This window comes from Oncorhynchus mykiss, chromosome 13 (assembly GCF_057628025.1).
Source record: "Oncorhynchus mykiss isolate SJ-2025 chromosome 13, ASM5762802v1, whole genome shotgun sequence".
Classification (NCBI taxonomy): Eukaryota; Metazoa; Chordata; class Actinopteri; order Salmoniformes; family Salmonidae; genus Oncorhynchus; species Oncorhynchus mykiss.
In genome coordinates this window covers 3,906,224-3,932,670 of record NC_143034.1, presented here as the reverse complement: position 1 = coordinate 3,932,670, position 26,447 = coordinate 3,906,224, and the positions used below count along the sequence as shown (strand labels likewise).

The following is a 26,447-nucleotide window of genomic DNA, read 5'->3' as shown; positions in this document are numbered from 1 at the left end:
ATATAAAAACTGCGGTCTGAAACTCGGCGTGTCTCGACCACATTTTCATAACAGTTACTAGTTGACGTCAGATCAGTCTTATCAAACACTTGGACAGACAGACACACACACACCGTCTATGATAGTAAATCATTTATTAAAATGCATATTATGACCAGCATAAGCATTTAACAGGTACCGCTGCTTGGCTTTCTTCGTGATTATATACCTGCTGTAGCCTTCCACTCTGACGCGTCCTACTATAATAAGTCCTTTAGCGAACAGTTGCGCTCTAATATATCGACACTTGATAACGGAGTTCATCGGAGCAGAATGTCCTGTTCCCAACTTTTCAAAACTGGTTGAATGGCTTTTTTTTTAACCCTGTAGGCACCTGCAACTTACCACAGATATATTACATCACACAGTAAACTAATCACCTGCCTCCAAACCAAATTAACTTCAATTCAGAATCATTTCCCGTTACAAAAATAAAGACTGCGGTCAGAGAGCAGTCTAACTGCAGTTATTCTGAAATTACTACGTCCAAAATACCACAGTCGACTGCACTTACTGCACTTAAACTGCACTTACTGCAGTATTAAAAACTGTCATCGTTTTGTGTAAGGGTTAGTCCATTCTATTTTATTATTACTTTTATTTTTTTTATTTGAAGTGAAAAATCTCAAGTTTAGATATTATTTTGTTCTTGGTCCTGTGCTGTAAATCCAACAAATTCATGTGTGAACATCAAAACTAAAACCCAAGTAAACTAATTCCAGAAGCCAAAGTGAATCGTGCCATATATTTTAAGAGCACAGCTGTATGTCGAGGTACAACTATCAGAACAGAACACCTGACAGAACAGAACACCTGACGGAACAGAACACCTGACGGAACAGAACACCTGACGGAACAGAACACCTGACGGAACAGAACACCTGACGGAACAGAACACCTGACGGAACAGAACACCTGACGGAACAGAACACCTGATGGAACAGAACACAACAGAACAACGCATTTCCTGGATTCTAAAACAAAGAAGATAGAACAAAAACAACCAAGATGTGTCTCAAATGGTGTTCTATGGGTCCTGGTCTACCTATATAAAAAATAACAGGGTGCCATGTGGAATGCAGACGTCGTTGTCATGGCTGCCGTGCTTCTAGCAGATGCTCAACAGAGACAGACAGAAAGGAGATGTCTCCAGCAGCAGCTGAGACAGACAGACGCAGAGAAGCAGAAAGGCAAAGAGGTGAGATTTCTTCATATCCCGGCTGGTCGGCTGGTCGGCTGAGGGTCATGGTATCAGACTATCTTGAGATCCTTCAGGGCAGACTCCAGACTCTGGGAACAGTAGAAGATGATATTTAGACATCTTCTCTTCATGGCTCACAACTATTCCAGATGTCATGACGACGGTGACAAGGCACAACTACAGTAACGTGTCAGACTGTGTGTGTAGTGTAGTGTGTGTGTAGTCAAATCAAATCAAATCAAATTTTATTTGTCACATACACATGGTTAGCAGATGTTAATGCGAGTGTAGCGAAATGCTTGTGCTTCTAGTTCCGACAATGCAGTAATAACCAACAAGTAATCTAACTAACAATTCCAAAACTACTGTCTTGTACACAGTGTGAGGGGATAAAGAATATGTACATAAAGATATATGAATGAGTGATGGTACAGAGCAGCATAGGCAGATACAGTAGATTGTATCGAGTACAGTATATACATATGAGATGAGTATGTAAACAAAGTGGCATAGTTAAAGTGGCTAGTGATACATGTATTACATAAGGATACAGTCGATGATATAGAGTACAGTACATACGTATGCATATGAGATGAATAATGTAGGGTAAGTAACATTATATAAGGTAGCATTGTTTAAAGTGGCTAGTGATATATTTACATCATTTCCCATCAATTCCCATTATTAAAGTGGCTGGAGTTGAGTCAGTGTCAGTGTGTTGGCAGCAGCCACTCAATGTTAGTGGTGGCTGTTTAACAGTCTGATAGCCTTGAGATAGAAGCTGTTTTTCAGTCTCTCAGTCCCAGCTTTGATGCACCTGTACTGACCTCGCCTTCTGGATGATAGCGGGGTGAACAGGCAGTGGCTCGGGTGGTTGATGTCCTTGATGATCTTTATGGCCTTCCTGTGACATCGGGTGGTGTAGGTGTCCTGGAGGGCAGGTAGTTTGCCCCCGGTGATGCGTTGTGCAGACCTCACTACCCTCTGGAGAGCCTTACGGTTGAGGGCGGAGCAGTTGCCGTACCAGGCGGTGATACAGCCCGCCAGGATGCTCTCGATTGTGCATCTGTAGAAGTTTGTGAGTGCTTTTGGTGACAAGCCGAATTTCTTCAGCCTCCTGAGGTTGAAGAGGCGCTGCTGCGCCTTCTTCACAATGCTGTCTGTGTGAGTGGACCAATTCAGTTTGTCTGTGATGTGTATGCCGAGGAACTTAAAACTTGCCACCCTCTCCACTACTGTTCCATCGATGTGGATAGGGGGGTGTTCCCTCTGCTGTTTCCTGAAGTCCACAATCATCTCCTTAGTTTTGTTGACGTTGAGTGTGAGGTTATTTTCCTGACACCACACTCCGAGGGCCCTCACCTCCTCCCTGTAGGCCGTCTCGTCGTTGTTGGTAATCAAGCCTACCACTGTTGTGTCGTCCGCAAACTTGATGATTGAGTTGGAGGCGTGCGTGGCCACGCAGTCGTGGGTGAACAGGGAGTACAGGAGAGGGCTCAGAACGCACCCTTGTGGGGCCCCAGTGTTGAGGATCAGCGGGGAGGAGATGTTGTTGCCTACCCTCACCACCTGGGGGCGGCCCGTCAGGAAGTCCAGTACCCAGTTGCACAGGGCGGGGTCGAGACCCAGGGTCTCGAGCTTGATGACAAGCTTGGAGGGTACTATAGTGTTGAATGCCGAGCTGTAGTCAATGAACAGCATTCTCACATAGGTATTCCTCTTGTCCAGATGGGTTAGGGCAGTGTGCAGTGTGGTTGAGATTGCATCGTCTGTGGACCTATTTGGGCGGTAAGCAAATTGGAGTGGGTCTAGGGTGTCAGGTAGGGAGGAGGTGATATGGTCCTTGACTAGTCTCTCAAAGCACTTCATGATGACGGAAGTGAGTGCTACGGGGCGGTAGTCGTTTAGCTCAGTTACCTTAGCTTTCTTGGGAACAGGAACAATGGTGGCCCTCTTGAAGCATGTGGGAACAGCAGACTGGTATAGGGATTGATTGAATATGTCCGTAAACACACCGGCCAGCTGGTCTGCGCATGCTCTGAGGGCGCGGCTGGGGATGCCGTCTGGGCCTGCAGCCTTGCGAGGGTTAACACGTTTAGATGTCTTACTCACCTCGGCTGCAGTGAAGGAGAGACCGAAAGTTTTCGTTGCAGGCCGTGTCAGTGGCACTGTATTGTCCTCAAAGCGGGCAAAAAAGTAATTTAGTCTGCCTGGGAGCAGGACATCCTGGTCCGTGACTGGGCTGGATTTCTTCCTGTAGTCCGTGATTGACTGTAGACCCTGCCACATGCCTCTTGTGTCTGAGCCGTTGAATTGAGATTCTACTTTGTCTCTGTACTGACGCTTAGCTTGTTTGATAGCCTTGCGGAGGGAATAGCTGCACTGTTTGTATTCGGTCATGTTACCAGACACCTTGCCCTGATTAAAAGCAGTGGTTCGCGCTTTCAGTTTCACACGAATGCTGCCATCAATCCACGGTTTCTGGTTAGGGAATGTTTTAATCGTTGCTATGGGAACGACATCTTCAACGCACGTTCTAATGAACTCGCACACCGAATCAGCGTATTCGTCAATGTTGTTGTCCGACGCAATACGAAACATGTCCCAGTCCACGTGATGGAAGCAGTCTTGGAGTGTGGAGTCAGCTTGGTCGGACCAGCGTTGGACAGACCTCAGCGTGGGAGCCTCTTGTTTTAGTTTCTGTCTGTAGGCAGGGATCAACAGAATGGAGTCGTGGTCAGCTTTTCCGAAAGGGGGGCGGGGGAGGGCCTTATATGCGTCGCGGAAGTTAGAGTAACAATGATCCAAGGTCTTTCCACCCCTGGTTGCGCAATCGATATGCTGATAAAATTTGGGGAGTCTTGTTTTCAGATTAGCCTTGTTAAAATCCCCAGCTACAATGAATGCAGCCTCCGGATAAATGGTTTCCAGTTTGCAAAGAGTCAAATAAAGTTAATTCAGAGCCAACGATGTGTCCGCTTGGGGGGGGATATATACGGCTGTGATTATAATCGAAGAGAATTCTCTTGGTAGATAATGCGGTCTACATTTGATTGTGAGGAATTCTAAATCAGGTGAACAGAAGGATTTGAGTTCTTGTATGTTTCTTTCATCACACCATGTCACGTTAGTCATAAGGCATACGCCCCCGCCCCTCTTTTTACCAGAAAGATGTTTTTTCCTGTCTGCGCGATGCGTGGAGAAACCTGTTGGCTGCACCGCTTCGGATAGAGTCTCTCCAGTAAGCCACGTTTCCGTGAAGCAAAGAACGTTACAGTCTCTGATGTCCCTCTGGAATGCTACCCTTGCTCGGATTTCATCAACCTTGTTGTCAAGAGACTGGACATTGGCAAGAAGAATGCTAGGGAATGGTGCACGGTGTGCCCGTCTCCGGAGTCTGACCAGAAGACCGCCTCGTTTCCCTCTCTTTCGGAGTCGGTTTTTTGGGTCGCTGCATGGGATCCACTCCGTTGTCCTGTTTGTGAGGCAGAACACAGGATCCGCGTCGCGAAAAGCGTATTCTTGGTCGTACTGATGGTGAGTTGACGCTGATCTTATATTCAGTAGTTCTTCTCGACTGTATGTGATGAAACCTAAGATGACCTGGGGTACTAATGTAAGAAATAACACGTAAAAAAACAAAAAACTGCATAGTTTCCTAGGAACGCGAAGCGAGGCGGCCATCTCTGTCGGCGCCGGAAGTTGGGAGTGTAGTGTGTGTAGTGTGTGTGTAGTGTGTGTACCTTGACGTCCCATGTGACCATTCCTCCGTCCATCCCAGTGGTACAGAACGTGGAACATTTACTCTTCCCTCCTTCCAGCACAGAGATCTGACTGGAATACAAAGAGACAGTTAGGACACACACACACACACACACACACACACACACACACACACACACACACACACACTACGACCCCAGACACACACACACTACGACCCCAGAAACACACAGACATTACGACCCCAGAAATACACACAGACATTACGACCCCAGAAATACACACAGACATTACGACCCCAGAAATACACACACACACTACGACCCCAGAAACACACAGACATTACGACCCCAGAAATACACACACACACTACGACCCCAGAAATACACACAGACACAGACATTACGACCCCAGAAATACACACAGACACAGACATTACGACCCCAGAAATACACACAGACACAGACATTACGACCCCAGAAATACACACAGACACAGACATTACGACCCCAGAAACACACAGTCATTATGACCCCAGAAATACACACACACACATTACGACCCCAGACACACACACTTAGTCATTACGACCCCAGAAATACACACACACACCCCCACCCCCCCACCCCACCTGATGCTGTTCTTGTGCAGACTCTCCAGGCCCTGCTCGGTGGTCTCAGACGAGGTGGCTCGGCGGTCCAGGTTCTGGAAGCGTTCCCTGGCGCTGATCCCTCTCTGAGACGTCTGCTTGGGAACGTCCAGCTTTCCTCCGAACGTTACTGAGCCCTTAGTACCGTCATACACAAACAGCACCGGGTAGCAGTCATGACCCTAGAGAGGAGAGACACAGTGAGACAGACACAGGAGAGAGACACAGTGAGACAGACACAGGAGAGAGAGGAGAGACACACAGTGAGACAGACACAGGAGAGAGAGGAGAGACACAGTGAGACAGACACAGGAGAGAGAGACACAAAGTGAGACAGACACAGGAGAGAGAGAGGGTGTGTGTGTGTGTGTACTCACAGCGGCCACCAGGCTGTTCTCAGTGATAAAGCTGACACACAGCAGAGGAAGGGTCTCAGAGCTCAGACTGCTGATCCTAGAATACACACAGAGAGATCAGACTGCTGATCCTAGAATACACACAGAGAGATCAGACTACTGATACCAGAATACACACAGAGAGATCAGACTGCTGATACCAGAATACACACAGAGATCAGAATATACACACAGAGAGATCAGAATATACACACAGAGAGATCAGACTGCTGATCCTAGAATACACACAGAGAGATCAGACTACTGATCCTAGAATACACACAGAGAGATCAGACTACTGATCCTAGAATACAAACAGAGAGATCAGAATACACACAGAGAGATCAGACTACTGATCCTAGAATACACACAGAGAGATCAGACTGCTGATACCAGAATACACACAGAGAGATCAGACTGCTGATACCAGAATACACACAGAGAGATCAGACTGCTGATACCAGAATACAAACAGAGAGATCAGACTGCTGATACCAGAATACACACAGAGAGATCAGACTGCTGATACCAGAACACACACAGAGAGATCAGAATATACACACAGAGAGATCAGACTACTGATACCAGAATACACACAGAGAGATCAGACTGCTGATACCAGAATATACACACAGAGATCAGACTACTGATCCTAGAATACACACAGAGATCAGACTACTGATACCAGAATATACACAGAGAGATCAGACTACTGATACCAGAATATACACAGAGAGATCAGACTACTGATACCAGAATACACACAGAGAGATCAGACTGCTGATACCAGAATACACACAGAGAGATCAGAATACACACAGAGAGATCAGACTACTGATACCAGAATATACACAGAGAGATCAGACTACTGATACCAGAATATACACAGAGAGATCAGACTACTGATACCAGAATACACACAGAGATCAGACTGCTGATACCAGAATATACACACAGAGAGATCAGACTGCTGATACCAGAATATACACACAGAGAGATCAGACTGCTGATCCTAGAATACACACAGAGAGAGATCAGACTGCTGATACCAGAATAAACACAGATCAGTGTTCTCTCTCCTTACGTGCTGGTCTTGCCTCCCTCTGCGATCGCCACAGTCGAGTCATGTGACGTCCAGGCCAGGCGGTTCCCGCTGTGGGAGAAACAGACCCCGTGGACCCATCCCCCTCCTGACCCATCTCCAGCCCCCCCAGACAACCCTGAGGGCCCAGACTCAAACAGCACCTCTCCAAAGGGCATCTTGGACCCCCACACTGTGGGTCCGGGCTTCTCCTCCACCTCCTTGATGTAGGCCGAGAACACCCTGGGGGAGAGAGAGGGGGGGGGGGGGGGTAATATATTAAGGGGGAGAGTGGGGGGGGGGGGGGGGTAATATATTAAGGGGGAGAGGATTAAGTAGAGAAACATGGTCTCTCTCTCTACTGATGAGGCTGAAACATGGTCTCTGACGGTCTCTCTCTCTACTGATGAGGCTGAAACATGGTCTCTGACGGTCTGTCTCTCTACTGATGACGCTGAAACATGGTCTCTGGCGGTCTCTCTCTACTGATGAGGCTGAAACATGGTCTCTGACGGTCTCTCTACTGATGAGGCTGAAACATGGTCTCTGACGGTCTCTCTCTACTGATGAGGCTGAAACATGGTCTCTGACGGTCTCTCTACTGATGAGGCTGAAACATGGTCTCTGACGGTCTCTCTACTGATGAGGCTGAAACATGGTCTCTCTCTCTACTGATGAGGCTGAAACATGGTCTCTCTCTCTACTGATGAGGCTGAAACATGGTCTCTGATGGTCTCTCTCTCTACTGATGAGGCTGAAACATGGTCTCTGACGGTCTCTCTACTGATGAGGCTGAAACATGGTCTCTCTCTCTACTGATGAGGTTGAAACATGGTCTCTCTCTCTACTGATGAGGCTGAAACATGGTCTCTGACGGTCTCTCTCTCTACTGATGAGGCTGAAACATGGTCTCTGGCGGTCTCTCTACTGATGAGGCTGAAACATGGTCTCTCTCTCTACTGATGAGGCTGAAACATGGTCTCTGACGGTACCTCTACTGATGAGGCTGAAACATGGTCTCTCTCTCTACTGATGAGGCTGAAACATGGTCTCTGACGGTCTCTCTACTGATGAGGCTGAAACATGGTCTCTGACAGTCTGTCTCTCTCTCTCTCTCTCTCTCTACTGATGAGGCTGAAACATGGTCTCTCTCTCTACTGATGAGGCTGAAACATGGTCTCTCTCTCTACTGATGAGGCTGAAACATGGTCTCTCTCTACTGATGAGGCTGAAACATGGTCTCTCTCTCTACTGATGAGGCTGAAACATGGTCTCTCTCTCTACTGATGAGGCTGAAACATGGTCTCTCTCTCTACTGATGAGGCTGAAACATGGTCTCTGACGGTCTCTCTACTGATGAGGCTGAAACATGGTCTCTGACAGTCTGTCTCTCTCTCTCTCTCTCTACTGATGAGGCTGAAACATGGTCTCTCTCTCTACTGATGAGGCTGAAACATGGTCTCTCTCTCTACTGATGAGGCTGAAACATGGTCTCTGACGGTCTCTCTACTGATGAGGCTGAAACATGGTCTCTCTGTCTACTGATGAGGCTGAAACATGGTCTCTCTCTCTACTGATGAGGCTGAAACATGGTCTCTGACGGTCTCTCTACTGATGAGGCTGAAACATGGTCTCTCTCTCTACTGATGAGGCTGAAACATGGTCTCTGACGGTCTCTCTCTCTCTCTACTGATGAGAATGAAACATGGTCTCTCTCTCTACTGATGAGGCTGAAACATGGTCTCTCTCTCTACTGATGAGGCTGAAACATGGTCTCTGACGGTCTCTCTACTGATGAGGCTGAAACATGGTCTCTCTCTCTACTGATGAGGCTGAAACATGGTCTCTGACGGTCTCTCTCTCTCTCTCTACTGATAAGGCTGAAACATGGTCTCTCTCTCTACGGATGAGGCTGAAACATGGTCTCTGACGGTCTCTCTCTCTCTCTACTGATGAGGCTGAAACATGGTCTCTAACGGTCTCTCTCTCTCTCTACTGATGAGGCTGAAACATGGTCTCTGACGGTCTCTCTACTGATGAGGCTGAAACATGGTCTCTGACGGTCTCTCTCTCTCTCTACTGATGAGGCTGAAACATGGTCTCTCTCTCTACTGATGAGGCTGAAACATGGTCTCTGACGGTCTCTCTCTCTCTCTACTGATGAGGCTGAAACATGGTCTCTGACGGTCTCTCTACTGATGAGGCTGAAACATGGTCTCTGACGGTCTCTCTCTCTCTCTCTCTACTGATGAGGCTGAAACATGGTCTCTGACGGTCTCTCTCTCTCTCTCTACTAATGAGGCTGAAACCTGGTCTCTGGCGGTCTCGCTCTCTCTTTTTACTGATGAGGCTGAAACATGGTCTCTGACGGTCTCTCTCTACCGATGAGGCTGAAACATGGTCTCTGACGGTCTCTCTCTACTGATGAGGCTGAAACATGGTCTCTGACGGTCTCTCTCTCTACTGATGAGGCTGAATCATGGTCTCTGACGGTCTCTCTCTACTGATGAGGCTGAAACATGGTCTCTGACGGTCTCTCTCTCTACTGATGAGGCTGAAACATGGTCTCTGACGGTCTCTCTCTCTACTGATGAGGCTGAAACATGGTCTCTGACGGTCTCTCTCTCTACTGATGAGGCTGAAACATGGTCTCTCTCTCTACTGATGAGGCTGAAACATGGTCTCTGACGGTCTCTCTCTCTACTGATGAGGCTGAAACATGGTCTCTGACGGTCTCTCTCTCCCTACTGATGAGGCTGAAACATGGTCTCTCTCTCTACTGATGAGGCTGAAACATGGTCTCTGACGGTCTCTCTCTCTACTGATGAGGCTGAAACATGGTCTCTGACGGTCTCTCTACTGATGAGGCTGAAACATGGTCTCTGACGGTCTCTCTACTGATGAGGCTGAAACATGGTCTCTGACGGTCTCTCTACTGATGAGGCTGAAACATGGTCTCTGACGGTCTCTCTACTGATGAGGCTGAAACATGGTCTCTGACGGTCTCTCTCTCTACTGATGAGGCTGAAACATGGTCTCTCTCTCTACTGATGAGGCTGAAACATGGTCTCTCTCTCTACTGATGAGGCTGAAACATGGTCTCTCTCTCTACTGATGAGGCTGAAACATTGTCTCTGACGGTCTCTCTCTCTACTGATGAGGCTGAAACATGGTCTCTGACGGTCTCTCTCTCTACTGATGAGGCTGAAACATGGTCTCTGACGGTCTCTCTCTCTACTGATGAGGCTGAAACATGGTCTCTGACGGTCTCTCTACTGATGAGGCTGAAACATGGTCTCTGACGGTCTCTCTACTGATGAGGCTGAAACATGGTCTCTGACGGTCTCTCTACTGATGAGGCTGAAACATGGTCTCTGACGGTCTCTCTCTCTCTCTACTGATGAGGCTGAAACATGGTCTCTGACGGTCTCTCTACTGATGAGGCTGAAACATGGTCTCTGACGGTCTCTCTACTGATGAGGCTGAAACATGGTCTCTGACGGTCTCTCTCTCTCTACTGATGAGGCTGAAACATGGTCTCTGACGGTCTCTCTACTGATGAGGCTGAAACATGGTCTCTGACGGTCTCTCGCTCTCTACTGATGAGGCTGAAACATGGTCTCTGACGGTCTCTCTACTGATGAGGCTGAAACATGGTCTCTGACGGTCTCTCTACTGATGAGGCTGAAACATGGTCTCTGACGGTCTCTCTACTGATGAGGCTGAAACATGGTCTCTCTCTCTACTGATGAGGCTGAAACATGGTCTCTGACGGTCTCTCTCTCTCTCTACTGATGAGAATGAAACATGGTCTCTCTCTCTACTGATGAGGCTGAAACATGGTCTCTCTCTCTACTGATGAGGCTGAAACATGGTCTCTGACGGTCTCTCTACTGATGAGGCTGAAACATGGTCTCTCTCTCTACTGATGAGGCTGAAACATGGTCTCTGACGGTCTCTCTCTCTCTCTCTACTGATAAGGCTGAAACATGGTCTGTCTCTCTACGGATGAGGCTGAAACATGGTCTCTGATGGTCTCTCTCTCTCTCTACTGATGAGGCTGAAACATGGTCTCTAACGGTCTCTCTCTCTACTGATGAGGCTGAAACATGGTCTCTGACGGTCTCTCTACTGATGAGGCTGAAACATGGTCTCTGACGGTCTCTCTCTCTCTCTACTGATGAGGCTGAAACATGGTCTCTCTCTCTACTGATGAGGCTGAAACATGGTCTCTGACGGTCTCTCTACTGATGAGGCTGAAACATGGTCTCTGACGGTCTCTCTCTCTCTACTGATGAGGCTGAAACATGGTCTCTGACGGTCTCTCTCTCTCTCTCTACTAATGAGGCTGAAACCTGGTCTCTGGCGGTCTCGCTCGCTCTCTCTACTGATGAGGCTGAAACATGGTCTCTGACGGTCTCTCTCTACCGATGAGGCTGAAACATGGTCTCTGACGGTCTCTCTCTACTGATGAGGCTGAAACATGGTCTCTGACGGTCTCTCTCTCTACTGATGAGGCTGAAACATGGTCTCTGACGGTCTCTCTCTACTGATGAGGCTGAAACATGGTCTCTGACGGTCTCTCTCTCTACTGATGAGGCTAAAACATGGTCTCTGACGGTCTCTCTCTCTACTGATGAGGCTGAAACATGGTCTCTGACGGTCTCTCTCTCTACTGATGAGGCTGAAACATGGTCTCTCTCTCTACTGATGAGGCTGAAACATGGTCTCTGACGGTCTCTCTCTCTACTGATGAGGCTGAAACATGGTCTCTGACGGTCTCTCTCTCCCTACTGATGAGGCTGAAACATGGTCTCTCTCTCTACTGATGAGGCTGAAACATGGTCTCTGACGGTCTCTCTCTCTACTGATGAGGCTGAAACATGGTCTCTGACGGTCTCTACTGATGAGGCTGAAACATGGTCTCTGACGGTCTCTCTACTGATGAGGCTGAAACATGGTCTCTGACGGTCTCTCTACTGATGAGGCTGAAACATGGTCTCTGACGGTCTCTCTACTGATGAGGCTGAAACATGGTCTCTGACGGTCTCTCTCTCTACTGATGAGGCTGAAACATGCTCTCTCTCTCTACTGATGAGGCTGAAACATGGTCTCTCTCTCTACTGATGAGGCTGAAACATGGTCTCTCTCTACTGATGAGGCTGAAACATTGTCTCTGACGGTCTCTCTCTCTACTGATGAGGCTGAAACATGGTCTCTGACGGTCTCTCTCTCTACTGATGAGGCTGAAACATGGTCTCTGACGGTCTCTCTCTCTACTGATGAGGCTGAAACATGGTCTCTGACGGTCTCTCTACTGATGAGGCTGAAACATGGTCTCTGACGGTCTCTCTACTGATGAGGCTGAAACATGGTCTCTGACGGTCTCTCTACTGATGAGGCTGAAACATGGTCTCTGACGGTCTCTCTACTGATGAGGCTGAAACATGGTCTCTGACGGTCTCTCTCTCTCTCTACTGATGAGGCTGAAACATGGTCTCTGACGGTCTCTCTACTGATGAGGCTGAAACATGGTCTCTGACGGTCTCTCTACTGATGAGGCTGAAACATGGTCTCTGACGGTCTCTCTCTCTCTACTGATGAGGCTGAAACATGGTCTCTGACGGTCTCTCTACTGATGAGGCTGAAACATGGTCTCTGACGGTCTCTCGCTCTCTACTGATGAGGCTGAAACATGGTCTCTGACGGTCTCTCTACTGATGAGGCTGAAACATGGTCTCTGACGGTCTCTCTACTGATGAGGCTGAAACATGGTCTCTCTCTCTACTGATGAGGCTGAAACATGGTCTCTGACGGTCTCTCTCTCTCTCTCTACTGATAAGGCTGAAACATGGTCTCTCTCTCTACGGATGAGGCTGAAACATGGTCTCTGATGGTCTCTCTCTCTCTCTACTGATGAGGCTGAAACATGGTCTCTAACGGTCTCTCTCTCTACTGATGAGGCTGAAACATGGTCTCTGACGGTCTCTCTACTGATGAGGCTGAAACATGGTCTCTGATGGTCTCTCTCTCTCTCTACTGATGAGGCTGAAACATGGTCTCTCTCTCTACTGATGAGGCTGAAACATGGTCTCTGACGGTCTCTCTACTGATGAGGCTGAAACATGGTCTCTGACGGTCTCTCTCTCTCTACTGATGAGGCTGAAACATGGTCTCTGACGGTCTCTCTCTCTCTCTCTCTACTAATGAGGCTGAAACCTGGTCTCTGGCGGTCTCGCTCTCTCTCTCTACTGATGAGGCTGAAACATGGTCTCTGACGGTCTCTCTCTACCGATGAGGCTGAAACATGGTCTCTGACGGTCTCTCTCTACTGATGAGGCTGAAACATGGTCTCTGACGGTCTCTCTCTCTACTGATGAGGCTGAAACATGGTCTCTGACGGTCTCTCTCTACTGATGAGGCTGAAACATGGTCTCTGACGGTCTCTCTCTCTACTGATGAGGCTGAAACATGGTCTCTGACGGTCTCTCTCTCTACTGATGAGGCTGAAACATGGTCTCTCTCTCTACTGATGAGGCTGAAACATGGTCTCTGACGGTCTCTCTCTCTACTGATGAGGCTGAAACATGGTCTCTGACGGTCTCTCTCTCCCTACTGATGAGGCTGAAACATGGTCTCTCTCTCTACTGATGAGGCTGAAACATGGTCTCTGACGGTCTCTCTCTCTACTGATGAGGCTGAAACATGGTCTCTGACGGTCTCTACTGATGAGGCTGAAACATGGTCTCTGACGGTCTCTCTACTGATGAGGCTGAAACATGGTCTCTGACGGTCTCTCTACTGATGAGGCTGAAACATGGTCTCTGACGGTCTCTCTACTGATGAGGCTGAAACATGGTCTCTGACGGTCTCTCTCTCTACTGATGAGGCTGAAACATGGTCTCTCTCTCTACTGATGAGGCTGAAACATGGTCTCTCTCTCTACTGATGAGGCTGAAACATGGTCTCTCTCTCTACTGATGAGGCTGAAACATTGTCTCTGACGGTCTCTCTCTCTACTGATGAGGCTGAAACATGGTCTCTGACGGTCTCTCTCTCTACTGATGAGGCTGAAACATGGTCTCTGACGGTCTCTCTCTCTACTGATGAGGCTGAAACATGGTCTCTGACGGTCTCTCTACTGATGAGGCTGAAACATGGTCTCTGACGGTCTCTCTACTGATGAGGCTGAAACATGGTCTCTGACGGTCTCTCTACTGATGAGGCTGAAACATGGTCTCTGACGGTCTCTCTCTCTCTCTACTGATGAGGCTGAAACATGGTCTCTGACGGTCTCTCTACTGATGAGGCTGAAACATGGTCTCTGACGGTCTCTCTACTGATGAGGCTGAAACATGGTCTCTGACGGTCTCTCTCTCTCTACTGATGAGGCTGAAACATGGTCTCTGACGGTCTCTCTACTGATGAGGCTGAAACATGGTCTCTGACGGTCTCTCGCTCTCTACTGATGAGGCTGAAACATGGTCTCTGACGGTCTCTCTACTGATGAGGCTGAAACATGGTCTCTGACGGTCTCTCTACTGATGAGGCTGAAACATGGTCTCTGATGGTCTCTCTACTGATGAGGCTGAAACATGGTCTCTGACGGTCTCTCTACTGATGAGGCTGAAACATGGTCTCTGACGGTCTCTCTACTGATGAGGCTGAAACATGGTCTCTGACGGTCTCTCTACTGATGAGGCTGAAACATGGTCTCTGACGGTCTCTCTACTGATGAGGCTGAAACATGGTCTCTGACGGTCTCTCTACGGATGAGGCTGAAACATGGTGTCTGACGGTCTCTCTCTCTCTCTACTGATGAGGCTGAAACATGGTCTCTAACGGTCTCTCTCTCTCTCTACTGATGAGGCTGAAACATGGTCTCTGACGGTCTCTCTCTCTACTGATGAGGCTGAAACATGGTCTCTAACGGTCTCTCTCTCTCTCTACTGATGAGGCTGAAACATGGTCTCTCTCTCTACTGATGAGGCTGAAACATGGTCTCTGACAGTCTCTCTCTCTCTCTACTGATGAGGCTGAAACATGGTCTCTGACGGTCTCTCTACTGATGAGGCTGAAACATGGTCTCTGACGGTCTCTCTCTCTCTCTCTCTCTACTGATGAGGCTGAAACATGGTCTCTGACGGTCTCTCTCTCTCTCTCTACTAATGAGGCTGAAACCTGGTCTCTGGCGGTCTCGCTCTCTCTCTCTACTGATGAGGCTGAAACATGGTCTCTGACGGTCTCTCTCTACCGATGAGGCTGAAACATGGTCTCTGACGGTCTCTCTCTACTGATGAGGCTGAAACATGGTCTCTGACGGTCTCTCTCTCTACTGATGAGGCTGAAACATGGTCTCTGACGGTCTCTCTCTACTGATGAGGCTGAAACATGGTCTCTGACGGTCTCTCTCTCTACTGATGAGGCTGAAACATGGTCTCTGACGGTCTCTCTCTCTACTGATGAGGCTGAAACATGGTCTCTGACGGTCTCTCTCTCTACTGATGAGGCTGAAACATGGTCTCTCTCTCTACTGATGAGGCTGAAACATGGTCTCTGACGGTCTCTCTCTCTACTGATGAGGCTGAAACATGGTCTCTGACGGTCTCTCTCTCTACTGATGAGGCTGAAACATGGTCTCTCTCTCTACTGATGAGGCTGAAACATGGTCTCTCTCTCTACTGATGAGGCTGAAACATTGTCTCTGACGGTCTCTCTCTCTACTGATGAGGCTGAAACATGGTCTCTGACGGTCTCTCTCTCTCTACTGATGAGGCTGAAACATGGTCTCTGACGGTCTCTCTCTCTACTGATGAGGCTGAAACATGGTCTCTGACGGTCTCTCTACTGATGAGGCTGAAACATGGTCTCTGACGGTCTCTCTACTGATGAGGCTGAAACATGGTCTCTGACGGTCTCTCTACTGATGAGGCTGAAACATGGTCTCTGACGGTCTCTCTACTGATGAGGCTGAAACATGGTCTCTGACGGTCTCTCTCTCTACTGATGAGGCTGAAACATGGTCTCTCTCTCTACTGATGAGGCTGAAACATGGTCTCTCTCTCTACTGATGAGGCTGAAACATGGAGTCTCTCTCTACTGATGAGGCTGAAACATGGTCTCTGACGGTCTCTCTCTCTACTGATGAGGCTGAAACATGGTCTCTGACGGTCTCTCTCTCTACTGATGAGGCTGAAACATGGTCTCTGACGGTCTCTCTACTGATGAGGCTGAAACATGGTCTCTGACGGTCTCTCTACTGATGAGGCTGAAACATGGTCTCTGACGGTCTCTCTACTGATGAGGCTGAAACATGGTCTCTGACGGTCTCTCTACTGATGAGGCTGAAACATGGTCTCTCTACTGATGAGGCTGAAACATGGTCTCTGACGGTCTCTCTCTCTCTACTGATGAGGCTGAAACACGGTCTCTGACGGTCTCTCTACTGATGAGGCTGAAACATTGTCTCTGACGGTCTCTCTCTCTACTGATGAGGCTGAAACATGGTCTCTGATGGTCTCTCTACTGATGAGGCTGAAACATTGTCTCTGACGGTCTCTCTCTCTACTGATGAGGCTGAAACATGGTCTCTGACGGTCTCTCTACTGATGAGGCTGAAACATTGTCTCTGACGGTCTCTCTCTCTACTGATGAGGCTGAAACATGGTCTCTGACGGTCTCTCTCTCTCTACTGATGAGGCTGAAACATGGTCTCTGACGGTCTCTCTACTGATGAGGCTGAAACATTGTCTCTGACGGTCTCTCTCTCTACTGATGAGGCTGAAACATGGTCTCTCTCTCTACTGATGAGGCTGAAACATGGTCTCTCCCTCTACTGATGAGGCTGAAACATGGTCTCTGACGGTCTCTCTCTCTACTGATGAGGCTGAAACATGATCTCTGACGGTCTCTCTCTCTACTGATGAGGCTGAAACATGGTCTCTGACAGTCTCTCTCTCTACTGATGAGGCTGAAACATGGTCTCTGACGGTCTCTCTCTCTACTGATGAGGCTGAAACATAGTCTCTGACGGTCTGTCTCTACTGATGAGGCTGAAACATGGTCTCTGACGATTTCTCTCTCTCTACTGATGAGGCTGAAACATGGTCTCTGACGGTCTCTCTCTCGCTACTGATGAGGCTGAAACATGGTCTCTGACGGTCTCTCTCTCTACTGATGAGGCTGAAACATGGTCTCTGACGGTCTGTCTCTCTCTCTCTACTGATGAGGCTGAAACATGGTCTCTGACAGTCTCTCTCTCTACTGATGAGGCTGAAACATGGACTCTGACGGTCTCTCTCTCTACTGATGAGGCTGAAACATGATCTCTGACGGTCTCTCTCTCTACTGATGAGGCTGAAACATGGTCTCTGACGGTCTCTCTCTACTGATGAGGCTGAAACATGGTCTCTGACGGTCTCTCTCTCTCTACCGATGAGGCTGAAACATGGTCTCTGACGGTCTCTCTCTCTACCGATGAGGCTGAAACATGGTCTCTGACGGTCTCTCTCTCGCTCTCTACTGATGAGGCTGAAACATGTACTCTGACGGTCTCTCTCTCTACTGATGAGGCTGAAACATGATTTCTGACGGTCTCTCTCTCTACTGATGAGACTGAAACATGGTCTCTGACGGTCTCTCTCTCTACTGATGAGGCTGAAACATGGTCTCTGACGGTCTCTCTCTCTCTACCGATGAGGCTGAAACATGGTCTCTGACGGTCTCTCTCTCTACCGATGAGGCTGAAACATGGTCTCTGACGGTCTCTCTCTCTCTCTCTCTACTGATGAGGCTGAAACATGGTCTCTGACGGTCTCTCTCTCTCTCTCTACTAATGAGGCTCAAACCTGGTCTCTGGCGGTCTCGCTCTCTCTCTCTACTGATGAGGCTGAAACATGGTCTCAGACGGTCTCTCTCTCTACTGATGAGGCTGAAACATGGTCTCTGACGATCTCTCTCCCTACTGATGAGGCTGAAACATGGTCTCTGACGATCTCTCTCCCTACTGATGAGACTGAAACATGGTCTCTGACGGTCTCTCTCTCTACTGATGAGGCTGAAACATGGTCTCTGACGGTCTGTCTGTCTCTACTGATGAGGCTGAAACATGGTCTCTGACGGTCTCTCTCTCTCTACTGATGAGGCTGAAACATGGTCTCTGACGGTCTCTCTCTCTACCGATGAGAGTGAAACATAGTCTCTGACGGTCTCTCTCTCTCTCTCTACTGATGAGGCTGAAACATAGTCTCTGACGGTCTCTCTCTCGCTCTCTCTCTACTGATGAGGCTGAAACCTGGTCTCTGGCGGTCTCGCTCTCTCTCTCTACTGATGAGGCTGAAACATGGTCTCTGAGGGTCTCTCTACTGATGAGGCTGAAACATGGTCTCTGACGGTCTCTCTCTCTACTGATGAGGCTGAAACATGGTCTCTGACAGTCTGTCTCTCTCTCTCTCTCTACTGATGAGGCTGAAACATGGTCTCTGACGGTCTCTCTCTCTACTGATGAGGCTGAAACATGGTCTCTGACGATCTCTCTCTCTACTGATGAGGCTGAAACATGGTCTCTGACGGTCTCTCTCTACTGATGAGGCTGAAACATGGTCTCTGACGGTCTCTCTACTGATGAGGCTGAAACATGGACTCTGACGGTCTGTCTCTCTACTGATGAGGCTGAAACATGGTCTCTGACGGTCTCTCTACTGATGAGGCTGAAACATGGTCTCTGACGGTCTGTCTCTCTCTACTGATGAGGCTGAAACATGGTCTCTGACGGTCTCTCTCTCTCTACTGATGAGGCTGAAACATGGTCTCTGACGGTCTCTCTCTCTACCTGCATTTGAAGTCACAGGATCCAGCCGCCAGCAGCACGTTGTTAGGATGCCAGTCCAGACTGAGGACGGTGGAACGGATCGGCTTCTTGATGTGCTTACAGACCCACCTGGGAATAACAGGGTTGGAACGTGGTTGAGATATGGTTGAAGGAAGTACTGCACCATGTAGGACAGGGACTAGGATGGTGTTTAGGACAGAGCCTGTTACATAGGACAGGGACTAGGATGGTGTTTAGGACAGGGACTAGGATGGTTTTTAGGACAGGGACTAGGATGGTATTTAGGACAGAGCCTGTTACATAGGACAGGGACTAGGATGGTATTGAGGACAGGGACTAGGATGGTATTTAGGACAGGGACTAGGATGGTATTGAGGACAGGGACTAGGATGTTATTGAGGACAGGGACTAGGATGGTATTGAGGACAGGGACTAGGATGGTATTTAGGACAGGGACTAGGATGGTATTGAGGACAGGGACTAGAATGGTATTGAGGACAGGGACTGGGATGGTATTTAGGACAGGGACTAGGATGGTATTGAGGACAGGGACTAGGATGGTATTGAGGACAGGACTAGGATGGTATTGAGGACAGGGACTAGGATGGTATTTAGGACAGGGACTAGGATGGTGTTTAGGACAGAGCCTGTTACATAGGACAGGGACTAGGATGGTGTTAGGACAGAGCCTGTTACATAGGACAGGGACTAGGATGGTGTTAGGACAGAGCCTGTTACATAGGACAGGGACTAGGATGGTGTTTAGGACAGAGCCTGTTACATAGGACAGGGACTAGGATGGTGTTAGGACAGAGCCTGTTACATAGGACAGGGACTAGGATGGTATTTAGGACAGAGGCATTCTATATTCTCTCACCAGTCATTCTCCTGTTCTCTATAACAGATATAGTTAAACCCAGTCCTGTCTAGTCCTCACCAGTCATTCTCCTGTTCTCTATAACAGATATAGTTAAACCCAGTCCTGTCTAGTCCTCACCAGTCATTCTCCTGTTCTCTATAACAGATATAGTTAAACCCAGTCCTGTCTAGTCCTCACCAGTCATTCTCCTGTTCTCTATAACAGATATAGTTAAACCCAGTCCTGTCTAGTCCTCACCAGTCATTCTCCTGTTCTCTATAACAGATATAGTTAAACCCAGTCCTGTCTAGTCCTCACCAGTCATTCTCCTGTTCTCTATAACAGATATAGTTAAACCCAGTCCTGTCTAGTCCTCACCAGTCATTCTCCTGTTCAAAGTAGCAGATGGATATGAGGCGTGACCCGCTGCCCACAGCGAACTTGTTCTCCTTGGGAGACCAGCTGACACAGCGAGCAGCCCGGTTGATACGGAGGATGACCAGGGTGGGCTTCCACACCTCCCCCTTCAGAGACCAGACATACGCGTTACGATCTGTCCCACAGGTCACGATACGGTTACTCTCTGGAGCCCAGTCTATACCTGGAGAGATGGGAGGGGGGGGGGGCATAGAGTTACTGTCTGGAGCCCAGTCTATACCTGGAGAGATGGGAGGGGGGGGGGGCATAGAGTTACTGTCTGGAGCCCAGTCTATACCTGGAGAGATGGGAGGGGGGGGGGCATAGAGTTACTGTCTGGAGCCCAGTCTATACCTGGAGAGATGGGAGGGGGGGGGGCATAGAGCTACTGTCTGGAGCCCAGTCTATACCTGGAGAGATGGGAGGGGGGGGGGGGCATAGAGTTACTGTCTGGAGCCCAGTCTATACCTGGAGAGATGGGAGGGGGGGGGGCATAGAGTTACTGTCTGGAGCCCAGTCTATACCTGGAGAGATGGGAGGGGGCATAGAGTTACTGTCTGGAGCCCAGTCTATTCCTGGAGAGATGGGAGGGGGGGGCATAGAGTTACTGTCTGGAGCCCAGTCTATACCTGGAGAGATGGGAGGGGGCATAGAGCTACTGTTTGGAGCCCAGTCTATTCCTGGAGAGATGGGGCGGGGCATAGAGTTACTGTCTGGAGCCCAGTCTATACCTGGAGAGATGGGAGGGGGGGCATAGAGTTACTGTCTGGAGCCCAGTCTATACCTGGAGAGATGGGGGGGGGGGGGGACATAGAGTTACTGTTTGGAGCCCAGTCTATACCTGGAGAGATGGGGGGGGGGGGCATAGAGTTACTGTTTGGAGCCCAGTCTATACCTGGAGAGATGGGAGGGGGGGGCATATAGTTACTGTCTGGAGCCCAGTCTATACCTGGAGAGATGGGAGGGGGGGGGGGGGGGCATAGAGTTACTGTTTGGAGCCCAGTCTATACCTGGAGAGATGGGAGGGGGGGGCATATAGTTACTGTCTGGAGCCCAGTCTATACCTGGAGAGATGGGAGGGGGGGGGGGGCATAGAGTTACTGTTTGGAGCCCAGTCTGTACCTGGAGAGATGGGAGGGGGGCATATAGAGTTAGGGAGAACAGGGCCAGAAACAAGAACTCTCTAATAAATGCCTCTGTAACGTGTCTCACCTGTGACCTGTCCGTTGTGCTCCTTCAGTTCATGAATCTTGGTCCACTTGGTCCCGTCCTTCTTATAGATGTGGACATCATGGTTGTTGGGACACAGAGCAATCTCTATAGGGAGAGATCACACTATATCATCATATCAATCTCTATAGGGAGAGATCACACTATATCATCATATCAATCTCTATAGGGAGAGATCACACTATATCATCATATCAATCTCTATAGGGAGAGATCACACTATATATATCACAGCAATCTCTATAGGGAGATATCACACTATATCATCAGATCAATCTCTATAGGGAGATATCACACTATATCATCAGATCAATCTCTATCGGGAGATATTACACTATATCATCAGATCAATCTCTATAGGGAGAGATCACACTATATCATCATATCAATCTCTATAGGGAGATATCACACTATATCATCATATCAATCTCTATAGGGAGATATTACACTATATCATCAGATCAATCTCTATAGGGAGAGATCACACTATATCATCATATCAATCTCTATAGGGAGAGATCACACTATATCATCATATCAATCTCTATAGGGAGATATCACACTATATCATCAGATCAATCTCTATAGGGAGATATCACACTATATCATCATATCAATCTCTATGGGGAGATATCACACTATATCATCATATCAATCTCTATAGGGAGAGATCACACTATATCATCATATCAATCTCTATAGGGAGAGATCACACTATATCATCAGATCAATCTCTATAGGGAGATATTACATTATATTCAGAGGGCTGTTGGTTCGTGTGAGTGAGTGTGTTTGCAACAGTATAGCGTGGGAAGCAAGGTCACACTCCTCTCACATCTATGTGTGTGTCTGTCTGCCTCTCGGCGTGTCTGTCTGCCTCTCGGCGTGTCTGTCTGCCTCTCGGCGTGTCTGTCTGCCTCTCGGCGTGTCTGTCTGCCTCTCGGCGTGTCTGTCTGCCTCTCGGCGTGTCCGTCTGCCTCTCAGCGTGTTTCTCTCAGCGTGTCTGTCTGCCTCTCAGTGTGTTTCTCTCGTGTCAGAATTGAAAACCGCCAGTTCACCTCCTGTTCCTGTTTGTATGACTCACACACTGTGGTTGTGCGCGCGTGCGTGTGTGTGTGTCTGTGTGCTCTGCCCAGACCCACCATCCATTTTGACCAGAAACCGAAGACTCAGATCGAAACAACCCAAATATGGAGTTAGTTTCCTGAGCTCTGTAGAACACTGAGACGTCTCTCTCTGAGAGACCCAGAACACCACCCCTCTCGCTACAACAGGAAATACCTCCAGCCACATGGGAGCCAATCACAGCCCCTCTCGCTACAACAGGAAATACCTCCAGCCACATGGGAGCCAATCACAGCCCCCCGTCAGACTCAACTTAAGCCTGTTTTTGTTTTTAATTTGGATCAATTTCAGTTAGCTTGGTGTGTTTCAGTTAGCTTGGTGTGTTTCAGTCAGCTTGGTGTGTTTCAGTTAGCTTGGTGTGTTTCAGTTAGCTTGGTGTGTTTCAGTTAGCTTGGTGCGTTTCAGTTAGCTTGGTGTGTTTCAGTTAGCTTAGTGTGTTTCAGTTAGCTTGGTGTGTTTCAGTTAGCTTGGTGTGTTTCAGTTAGCTTGGTGTGTTTCAGTTAGCTTGGTGTGTTTCAGTTAGCTTGGTGTGTTTCAGTTAGCTTGGTGTGTTTCAATATATTTTCTATCTGTAATCAAATTAACTTTACTACAACTCAGCTTTGTGAGTTCCTGTTCAACACCATCTGAGTTGGGTTTCCTCTAGTGATTCTACTTCTGTAGGTGAGGAAGTCCTATTGACCAATCAGAGAGAGTGTCCTACTCACGGGTCCGGTCCTTGTTCCAGGAGTGGCAGCTGATTGGCTCGAGCAAGAAGCTGTGGTAAGACATAACCAAATCGGGACAATGCAGAACCAGAAAGTGAGATGAGCCAATGAGAGGCCTCTGTAGTTCCTGTTGAATAAAAAAATCATATTTTTTTTTGCACTAGACTGCAACCACACACACTTTAAATTGGTCATAAAATCACCATCTAACTGAACACTTCAGAGAGAGAGAGATGTCTTTATTGTTTTGAAACTTCTGTATGTGTAATGTTTACTGTTAATTTTTATTGTTTATTTCACTTTATATATTCACTTTATATATTATCTACCTCACTTGCTTTGGCAATGTTAACACATGTTTCCCATGCCAATAAAGCCCTTGAATTGAATTGGAGAGACTGACAGCGAGTCAGAGATACAGTCAGGTCTAGGTTGTGTTGGACTGAGCCCCTGTGGCATGAAATGAATGATACAGGTCAAATACACTGTATATAACACATCAACACAACGTAGCCTTGTAACAACAGGAAACGGTCTGTTTAAAGTTGTCCGCTACATCTTCAACAAGGCGTGTTGCTAACCAACTGTCGTTGCCATGGTTCCCGGACTAACGTAAAGCTGGCGTGTCTGACTCCACACAGAACAGCGGCGACACGCTAGCTAACCAACTGTCGTTGCCATGGTTCCCGGACTAACGTAAAGCTGGCGTGTCTGACTCCACACAGAACAGTGGTGTCACTGCAGCTCTACAGCTGGAACAACGTCCCCTCTATCTACTGTCTCTCTCTCTCAATTAAATTAAATTAAATTCAAGGGCTTTATTGGCATGGGAAACATGTGTTAACATTGCCAAAGCAAGTGAGGTAGATAATATATACAGTGAATATATAAAGTGAAATAAACAATACAAATTAACAGTAAACATTACACATACAGAAGTTTCAAAACAATAAAGACATTACAAAAGTTATATATATATATATACAGTGTTTTAACAATGTACAAATGGTTAAAGGACACAAGATAAAATCTATAAGCATAAATATGGGTTGTATTTACAATGGTGTGTGTTCTTCACTGGTTGCCCTTTTCTCGTGGCAACAGGTCACAAATCTTGCTGCTGTGATGGAACACACTCTACTGTAAAACCCTGGGGGGGGGGGGGGGGGGGGGGTTATAAAAGCGGATATCGACTGTGCCGCTTATAGCGCGCGCTGGACTTTCGGCTAAGAAAGGTCGAGGGTTCGAGTCCTGCTTCCCTGCCTGTTTCATTACACAACGTTGAAAACGTGTCATCTTGGTAACTTTTCCTCGTAGTTTTCATTGTTTTGCGTTGTAAAAAAAAAAATAAGGTTTCTGCCTGGTTGTCTGTTTATCAGTAGAACCAACCACACATGTCTGGACATGACCGGTCAGCCGAGAGAACTTGTACTTACCCTGAGATGGAGGGATGATACGGTTGGAGAGATGAGTGGAGAGAACAGCTCGCGGACTCTGGCCAGTCGACGCGAAAGTTACCGACAGAGTGACGGAGAGAGAACAGACACTTCTGTAGACGAGAAGGAGGTAGAAAAAGTTGCTTCCGCAAAAAGAGGAACAGAGGGAGGGGTGAGGCCGGGCAGGAAGGGAGGGAGGGGTGAGGCCGGGGGAGGGAAAACAAACTTCTGAAAAAAAAGAGAGGGGCTGAAGGTAGAGGCAGAACTTGCTTCTGCAAAAAAAAAGCGGGGAGGGAGAAAATAGAAACTTCCGCAAAAAGAGAGAAGTAGAAAAGACTTCTTCAGAGAGGAAGGAGTTAAAGTAGAACATTCACATCTGCAACAGAAAGGGAAGGGAGGGTGAGAGAGAGGGTAGACTAGGGAGGGTGGGAGAGAGAGAGGGTAGACTAGGGTGGGAGAGAGAGAAGTAGAAAAGACTTGGCTTCTACAGAGGAAGGAGTTAAAGTAGAACATTCACATCTGCAACAGAAAGGGAAGGGAGGGTGAGAGAGAGGGTAGACTAGGGAGGGTGGGAGAGAGAGGGTAGACTAGGGAGGGTGGGAGAGAGAGGGTAGACTAGGGTGGGAAAGAGAGAAGTAGAAAAGACTTGGCTTCTACAGAGAGGAAGGAGTTAAAGTAGAACATTCACATCTGCAACAGAAAGGGAAGGGAGGGTGAGAGAGAGGGTAGACTAGGGTGGGTGGGAGAGAGAGAAGCAGAAAAGACTTGGCTTCTACAGAGAGGAAGGAGTTAAAGTAGAACATTCACATCTGCAACAGAAAGGGAAGGGAGGGTGAGAGAGAGGGTAGACTAGGGAGGGTGGGAGAGAGAGAGGGTAGACTAGGGAGGGTGGGAGAGAGAGAGGGTAGACTAGGGTGGGAGAGAGAGAGGGTAGACTAGGGTGGGAGAGAGAGAGAGGGTAGACTAGGGTGGGAAAGAGAGAGAGAGTAGACTAGGGTGGGAAAGAGAGAGAGAGTAGACTAGGGTGGGAAAGAGAGCGAGAGTAGACTAGGGTGGGAGAGAGAGAGAGAGAGGGTAGACTAGGGTGGGAGAGAGAGAGAGAGAGAGAGTAGACTAGGGTGGGAGAGAGAGAGAGAGAGACTAGGGTGGGAGAGAGAGAGAGAGAGAGAGTAGACTAGGGTGGGAGAGAGAGAGAGAGAGAGAGTAGACTAGGGTGGGAGAGAGAGAGAGAGAGACTAGGGTGGGCGAGAGAGAGAGAGGGTAGACTAGGGTGAGAGAGAGAGAGAGGGTAGACTAGGGTGGGAGAGAGAGAGAGGGTAGACTAGGGTGGGAAAGAGAGAGAGAGTAGACTAGGGTGGGAAAGAGAGAGAGAGTAGACTAGGGTGGGAAAGAGAGCGAGAGTAGACTAGGGTGGGAGAGAGAGAGAGAGAGGGTAGACTAGGGTGGGAGAGAGAGAGAGAGAGAGAGTAGACTAGGGTGGGAGAGAGAGAGAGAGAGACTAGGGTGGGCGAGAGAGAGAGAGGGTAGACTAGGGTGAGAGAGAGAGAGAGGGTAGACTAGGGTGAGAGAGAGAGGGAGGGTAGATGAGACTCCCCTCTTCATTATCCACCTTCCCTGTTTCTTGTTCTGTTCCACCAGATGCATGTGATCATTTCCTTCTGTTGGAAGGGCTTAGTCTGGCTCCTCCACACAAAGTAACAGACAGAGACAGAAAACAGACTGGTGACTCAGTCATGTAGAGCAGAGCAACAGACA

At 48.3% G+C, this 26,447-nt stretch overlaps 1 protein-coding gene across 1 annotated transcript; it reads right to left on the bottom strand.

Moving 5' to 3' along the window:
* Positions 1-117: 117 nt before the first annotated feature.
* Positions 118-24,786, bottom strand: arpc1b (actin related protein 2/3 complex, subunit 1B). The gene is made up of 10 exons (XM_090194738.1): positions 24,693-24,786; positions 23,257-23,383; positions 21,407-21,511; positions 20,156-20,378; positions 18,919-19,026; positions 7,092-7,331; positions 5,990-6,065; positions 5,595-5,794; positions 4,984-5,074; positions 118-1,329 (listed from the first exon to the last, which is right to left on the bottom strand). Exons 2-10 carry the CDS (start codon positions 23,318-23,320, stop codon positions 1,291-1,293), a joined length of 1,146 nt encoding a protein of 381 aa, XP_090050864.1. The 5' UTR covers positions 23,321-23,383; positions 24,693-24,786; the 3' UTR covers positions 118-1,290.
* Positions 24,787-26,447: the final 1,661 nt, after the last annotated feature.